The 7,478-nt window shown below is 40.9% G+C and overlaps 1 protein-coding gene across 1 annotated transcript; it reads left to right on the top strand.

The window, feature by feature from the left end:
• The first annotated feature begins 6 nt into the window (after positions 1-6).
• On the top strand, positions 7-3,886 carry LOC121294804 (CDKN2A-interacting protein-like). Its single transcript, XM_041218899.1, has 3 exons — positions 7-278; positions 661-767; positions 937-3,886. Exons 1-3 carry the CDS (start codon positions 31-33, stop codon positions 1,446-1,448), a joined length of 867 nt encoding a protein of 288 aa, XP_041074833.1. The 5' UTR covers positions 7-30; the 3' UTR covers positions 1,449-3,886.
• Positions 3,887-7,478: the final 3,592 nt, after the last annotated feature.

The raw sequence follows: 7,478 nt of genomic DNA, 5'->3' as shown, positions 1-7,478 counted from the left end.
TTTTTGTTGTAGAGTGCCTCTGTTGCAGTGATGGCGGAGGGCAGGAGTGGAGACGATATCGTGTCAGAGTTTCTCCAGCAGAACCCTCACCTGGCGCAGTGGGTAGAGTCTCTGGCGGGGGAGAGCGAGACAGAGAAGCAGTGGCGCGCCCGACGAGAGTTCATCCTCCGTAACATGGAGGGCTTTCCCACCATCCAGCCAGGCAGCCCCAGCCCCAGCCTGGACCGGCTGATCTCGCTGTCCATGGTCTGGGCTAACCACATCTTCCTGGGCTGCCGGTGAGCACAATAAGTCCAGCAAACATGCTAATTCTTGTAGTTGTTTTTTACTTGTTGGTGTAATTGAACAAAGTAGCATTGCTTTAGTAATTGCAATTTCAGAAAACAATTCTGCTGTATTAGTAATTATACTTGTAATTGACCCCAGGTGTGCAAGTGAGTTTGATTGACACTGAGAAAGAGCAAGGCGTATTTGGGAACTTCAGCTGGGTACATCTGCCCTTTTAATGTGTTTCCAGTTAATATATGCTTAATCTCATTGCTTACCACTAGGCTGTGCTGCGCTAACAAAGATGCACAGGAGACTAAAAGTCTAGAAAGTATAAATATAGCAAGTAGAAACAAGGGGTGGTTTACTTTGTGTATTTTGATTTGCCCACAGCTACCCCCAGCCAGTGATGGACAAGATAACCGAGATGGCAGAAGGGATTGCTGTCCACAACGCTCCCACCCACAAGACTAGAGACGAGATAATGGGCACGAGTAAAGGTAGTGTTGAAACTATGTGTGTGTGTTTGTGTCTGGGAGAGTGTTATTTGTCACTGTGTATCTGACTTGAGCAAGCACAAATATTGTGTGTACATAGACGGACAGAAAAATCAGTGATATAACAAACTGTCCACAGAAACGTCTCTGCACCTCTTTTATTCTTTAACAGATGCCTCCAAGAAGCCGAAACCAGGAGTTGGTTACAGAGCCAAAACTGGGCCTTCGCTACAGGCCCCCAAGGAGCACCAGCCTTTCTTCAACCGGCTGTACAAGGCAATTGCCTGGAAGCTGGTGTCAGCAGGGGGGTTTGGGCCAAACATAGACCACTTTGAGATCCTGCGGACCTGCGTGGAGTCTGCCAAAGCCAGCCTGGGTTGTGTTTTTGTGCCCCTGAAGGATATCCCAGACCTGCCAGCAGGCCGGGCCCAGCAGGGGGGGCTGGTGTGTGAGCTGCGCTGTCAAACAGTGTACCTGGGAACCGGCTACGGGCGCGGAGAGGACAGTGCCAGGGCCATGGCAGCCAAAGAGGCTCTGAAGCTCTTCCAGAGCCGCAAGGTCACGGTAAAGATCTTCCGCCGGAAGTACAGAGGCCGTGATGTGGAGGATTTAGTGCTGCACGATGACCAAATGAGGAACTCTAGCTTTCCCCCTGCGCTGAGCTACCCCTTTGATCCAGAGTAGCAACAGCTGCAGAATCCAGTCCTTTGGAACAGCAGGAAACACACACACACACACACCTACCTAGAGTTGCAAAGAGCTTACAAGCTCTTCCTTGGGGCTCACTTACCGTTATGAGGCACAGCAAATAATACAAGGCATTTGTTAATGCTTTGTAACTCTCTTTGTTCCTCCTTAGATTTTCCCTGGTTCTAATTTTAGCCAGGTGTATCTTGCCATCTATTGCACACAGAACACTTACAGCAGACTAGGAGAAGGCAGGGAGTTTTGATTTCACATTCCCTTTAACTGTGATTCCTTTTGAGAAATAAAGCAGTCATCAGGAAGAATTAATCAACAAATACTACTTAACTGTAATGCCTTCCTGTTTACCAGTGGAAAGTGTAATCCTGGCTGCAGTCGGCTGTTAGTCCTTTGCTGGGCAACTTTTAATACTCATGACGGCTGTGAAGAATTAAGTGATATTTCAGCTCCAATGTTGTAGGAAAGTTTCCCCAGCTTATCTTAACATGTAAATAACAAGAAACTTGTTATAGTTTTTTTGTTAATGTAAAAGAGAAGAAGTTTATGTTTTAACTGAATGGGAGGGAATGTTTAAAACCAGACAAATGTAAAGTGTGTGTGTGTTTTTTTTCTTTTTTTAATCAAAATTGGTATCTCATTTGGAATAAGCTACATCTCCCCTGTACACATATTTTGATGCATCAGAATTGGTTTGGTCTTGCTTAAATGTTTCAGTAAGACTTCTAGTTAATTTTGAGTGAATTTAAGTATTTTTAGAACTAGTTCAGTCTGAATGTATTTATTTTATGTTTGTATTTTTTACTTAAGTATTTAAATGAATCCTCTAGATTTGTTTCTCTTTGGGTACACACTGAGTGAGCCTGTTGGCCACAGGTGAACAGATTTTCAAGAAAGCTGGACCATTTTTAGCAGAGCACACAGATCAGAAGCATGTGTACCGCTTTCTCATTTTAAAATAAAAGGTTTGATAAACTTCAAGGATGCTTGGCCTGCAGGTTTACCAAGGTACATGAGTTCAGCTTCGCCCTTTACTGCTCAGAAACAGCTGCACGCTCCACAAGCTCAACTTCAAATCCAAGCCCGGCAAATAAAACACTGGCTCTCTTCTACATCAACACATTGTTATTGTGTTTGCTATGATGGGGGGGGGGGGGGTTCATTACAGATAACCAAAGATGCTAAAAGCATGCACATGTTTGGACACACATCAGCAGGTAGAGCGCTAGCTTCAGCCATTTAACTGCTTGCATTAACAACATTGTGGTAAATGTACTGACCTTTAAACAACGTGTGACGATGCTTCTGCCTGATTGAGCAAATGTAATCTAATCTGGTCAGCCTGAGGTGATAAACGATGTCATGCTTATCATGTTTGTTCACAGTGCCTGCATTCATGAGGCCAGTCTTCTGTAAATTGTTGTAAACTTTTTTTTTTCCAAGTTTGTAAATGAACAACAAAACATTTGTGGGTTTTTTTTTTTTTTAAATTTTTTTTAAATTTATTGTAGAAGTTTTAACAGTGAGGGGATATATAGTGATGCAGATTATTATTTTTTAGTAATTAAATAGTAAATTAATTCTTCACGTCCAATGCTTAGGACAAAGGTGTTACCTGAAGACACATGATCCTGTTTACTCTCCTAGGATATTGTTTTACCTCTAGAAAATCTACAGAATCACCATTAGAAGGCGCCACAAGCTTAAGAACCAATACAGAAAAAAAGGAAGAAACAGTTAGAGGCCATTTAAAGCTGTCACTTTATGAGACCTTTTGAACCCCAGTTCATTAAATTCACTAACGGTGACAGGAGCCGTGTTGCTGTCCCTTGGCATGATCTTGTAGCTTTCTGAAGGGAGACGGAGCTGTCCAGCCCTGTTAATGTCACTGACAGCTGTCCACCTGTTCTGTTGTGCTAGCAGCTAATATTAAGAGTGATGAAGCGGATGTCTTTATCGGACTGTCACAGAGCTGAGATTGTTTTTAAAATATTGCTATTAATGAACAGAATGAAGTCCAGCAGCAGTGAATGTTTCATTCTGTAGTAACCGCATGCACAAGGTGACAAGTCATGGTAATTTTTTGGTACTGTTGAGCAGAAATATATTCAGCAGCAGAGTGATAGAAGCTGGCAAGTGGAGGCATAAGCTGATGGGCAATATATTGGTATTCATGTTATTACACACATGATTTAAAATACCTGTTGAGTTACCAATGGGTTTTCCACAGCAGCATTGCAAGGTATAGTCACTGTTGACTAACTGAATTAAGCTTGTAATACTAATGACCTCATTGCAATGAATCTGTGGTCTACCTTCACTCGGCTTTCTAGCATTTCCCAGCATTTTCTTCTGCAGAGGAAGAGCCCTGACTCGCTTTAGTTTGTATGTTTGTCAAATAAAATAAATCTTTCAAGGTGCTTGTTGCCATCTTGGATATGTCAGGAACAGAGCTGTGAGGGTGTGACTTTTTTCATCTACAGGTTGACCTGTTTCCTGATCGGAAGACAGCTAGATGATTTCAGACAGGTCACTGAAGCAGTTACTGTTAATCAAAATGCCGTACTTTCCTGACCAGATAACTATATACTAATAGGAGGGAGTGTAAGGAAACTAATTTGAAGTCAACAACTGAGTGCACAAAACTAATTGCTATGTTAGTACATTTCCATTTGTTGATTCCAATATTCAAAAGTTACACACATGTAGCTTAAACATTTATCGTTAGACACAACAAATGTGGCATCTAGTTATAAACAGAAATCAGATAATGAGCAGTGACTTAATGTTCTGGGAGAAAGCTCAGGCACGGAGCTACCAGCACTCTCAAGTGCCGGTATTATAGATCTTACCAAAAGGGTGAAGCTGAACTTGTTTTTTTGCAAGCTTTAGTGTTCCAATTAAGGACAGTCAAGTTCCCACATGGCACTCAGAACCTTGTCTGGACAGCAGCATACCATACCAGCATACTCAGTACAGTGTGCTTCACAATCCCTTCAGGAGGCTGTTGTATAATTGCTATACTGCACATGCTGTATACACCACACACACACACACACACACACACTTCCTTCAATGAGCAAGAAACTATAACATTCTCGTTGATCAGGAATGGAATGAAAACTATTAAAATGTAGAGAAAATAACATTTAACACAGACGGAAAAGCATTACTTGCTTTTGATTTTGTTCTGGGGAACATGCATCTGATTTAACAATGTTTTGTAAACATTTTTTTTTCTTTTTTTTTCATAAACAGAAACAATGAGTGACAAATCTGTGGCCCCGGGTTTTCTGAAGTTTAATATTGTACATGAATGTGCACTAGAGTGTATTAAATATGTATGTGTATGCTGTAGTATGAAACACAGCAACACGTTCTGCTGAAATAATATTTTTTGATCTGTTCTCTTAAACATACACCCCCACTATCCTTCCTGCATTTTAGGTTCCTCCTTCTGACAGCAAGTGGCTAGATCACCATGAAGACAGATTGAAACTCTGGATAAATGGCTGTATTAAACATTGCACCACACAGGCAGCTTGATTAGACCTACAGGCAGATATGCAGTCAGCACCACTTAGTTTGCAGCAAAGCTCCTTGGTTGCAATTCTTGCTTTATTAGTGGTATTCTAGGGGACAGTTCCATTTACTAGCACTGTATTGCTGGGCCTGAACAGATTCAGGAGTATTTGCAAAAACTCTTGCCCTTATTAAGTAAGATAGATGCAGTCCAAAAAGCCATGCCAACCACAAACAATCAGCAACCATATTAATAATCAGCAAAAGGCTGAATGCTTTTCATATGGACTGCAACATTTAACATGTTAACCATGCTCAATTGAGATTGATAAAGAATTATTTTTAGGACTTTTTATTCCCATAATATTGTATAGATTCCACAGTTTTGTATATATTTGTTAAAAGCAGAGAAATTCCCAAATAACAGTAAAATGGTAACAATATGGTATTCGCCGCGATATATTATTTGAAGATAGTGTTCTCCTGCTCAAGTGAAGCACTTGCGCTGGTGTCTGTATTGGGGACTGCACTGCTTCTGTGAGGTCAGTGAATGTTAAACGAAGAAATTCATAGTGTTTAGATATTGTTAGGAAAATAGAGTGGAAGCAGAGTTCACAAAGTTCAGCTACACACACACACACACACACACACACAGAGTTAGGTAAGATATATAAGACAGACACTTGAGAGTGCAAGTGAGAAAGCTTACCAGAGAATCACGTCCTGATGACAGACCATCACCAAACCCGACCGCTTCTCCCAGAACATTAGGTAATTGATTGCTATCTGATTTCTGTTCATAACTAGGTACTACACTGTTGTGTCTAGCGATAAAGTTTAAGCTTTAGGCATGCCATTTTTGAATGCTGGAATCAATAAATGGAAACTTACTAACATAGCAATTGGTATTGTGCGTACTCATTTACAGACATCAAATTAGCTAATTTACAGTTCTAATGACAGAGGAAAGCAATAGGAACCAGCCACTTCAGAGGTAAGGGATCAAGTGCATTGAACTCGGCATTTGTTGAAAGTCACACGTAAGCAAATCTTGTCCTGGCCGTAGCTTTTTGAATTCCTCTTGTATATGCCATACAGTAGCTCGGACCTATGCAACATGAGTTGCGGCTGGATAATAATGTGTTCTGTGTCCTCAGTTTTTGAGGTTCAATACCTGATGCTCATCGAGCACTGCTTAAAAATATGACATATGACTTTAAGAGTTACTGTTTGCCTTAGGAAGTGTGAGAGGGAGAAGAGGGTTGAACAGGAGAAGGCTGGCAAAGCAGCGTTATTTATTGAGCCAAACCTTCCTGCACACTTTACCCTGCAGGGGCCTCTTTTTAAAGTACTGATAGCAGACTGAAACACTAACTTCCTCTCAAACACTGAATGTTCTCAAACATTCAAGCTGCACATAATTCACCAGTTGGCTGTTTCAGCATTTGCCAAAAGGATTTTAAATCAGTGTTTTTCTTTCTTTCTTTTTCTAATATGCCAAAGCTGTCTCTCAAGATGTGTCCCAAGGTAATACATGAAAAGACTGCAGAAGAAGAAAAGGCCTTCCTCATCTATTTTCTAAAAAGGGGGGAATAAATCATGTTTGGAATTAAGTGATTTTTTTCTTCCTTACATTAGATATTGTCAGATGCATAGCAACAACAAAGAAAGCCTACAGCGGGGTTTAGTGCAGTGGGAGGCAAAGCAACAGAGAACTTTGAAGCAAACCCCAGGCACAGCAGAGAGTAAACTAACTCCTGTCAGATTCAATGAGACTTTGACTGCTGTTGGTGTGATTAGAAGTAGAAAAACATCCTAGGAATTAGAAACACTGGATTTAGACTTGAGTGGAAGAGCAGAGACCAAGCAGGGTTAGAGTGTTAGCGTGATGGCTGTGTGGATATCATTCTTCTTTACACAGTGCTGGGAAAGTGCCAGACGTGTACTCCAATCCGTTAGTGATAATTGCAAATGTTAAGTGATAATGGAAGTCTAATTGTGAAACATGTTGATTATTCAAACACCGTTCTGGTGCTTCCCATTGATATGAACAGTTTAAATGATGCTGGGTCCCTAATTCAAGGTAATCAGAAATGCCTGCAGCTGAAATCAGTTAGACAAAAGCAGCAGAGCAGCACATGGAGCTCCCATAGCAAACCTGAGGGAGGAACAGCTGCACAAGGATAATGAAAACAACTCAAAATCACAATGACTTACTGAAATATATTGCATGTCAAACTGTAGCTTATTATACTGTGTATATTATAAAGTATATAGCTTTTTAAAACAAAATTTGAACCAAGAGATGCAGATTATTTTGGGCAAGCCCATTCAAATTTATTAGCAAATGTGAAGCTTAACTGACACCTTCTTGTACACATACGAACACGCACACGCACACGTACACACAAGATTAACTCTTATCCAGTAATGACAATGCTATACCCAAATTTGACTTGTTCGTAATAGATATGCCCCAAGCTAAGACTG

This window comes from Polyodon spathula, chromosome 19, assembly GCF_017654505.1.
Source record: "Polyodon spathula isolate WHYD16114869_AA chromosome 19, ASM1765450v1, whole genome shotgun sequence".
NCBI lineage: Eukaryota > Metazoa > Chordata > Actinopteri > Acipenseriformes > Polyodontidae > Polyodon > Polyodon spathula.
This window is presented reverse-complemented; position numbering and strand designations above follow the sequence as displayed.

Bases quoted from the DNA above. Each gene is read 5' to 3' on its own strand.
- LOC121294804 (XM_041218899.1), top strand. From the start codon at position 31: ATGGCGGAGGGCAGGAGTGGAGACGATATCGTGTCAGAGTTTCTCCAG. The intron at 279-660 runs GTGAGCACAATA...ATTTGCCCACAG, and splicing joins CACATCTTCCTGGGCTGCCG to CTACCCCCAGCCAGTGATGG. The intron at 768-936 runs GTAGTGTTGAAA...ATTCTTTAACAG, and splicing joins GATAATGGGCACGAGTAAAG to ATGCCTCCAAGAAGCCGAAA.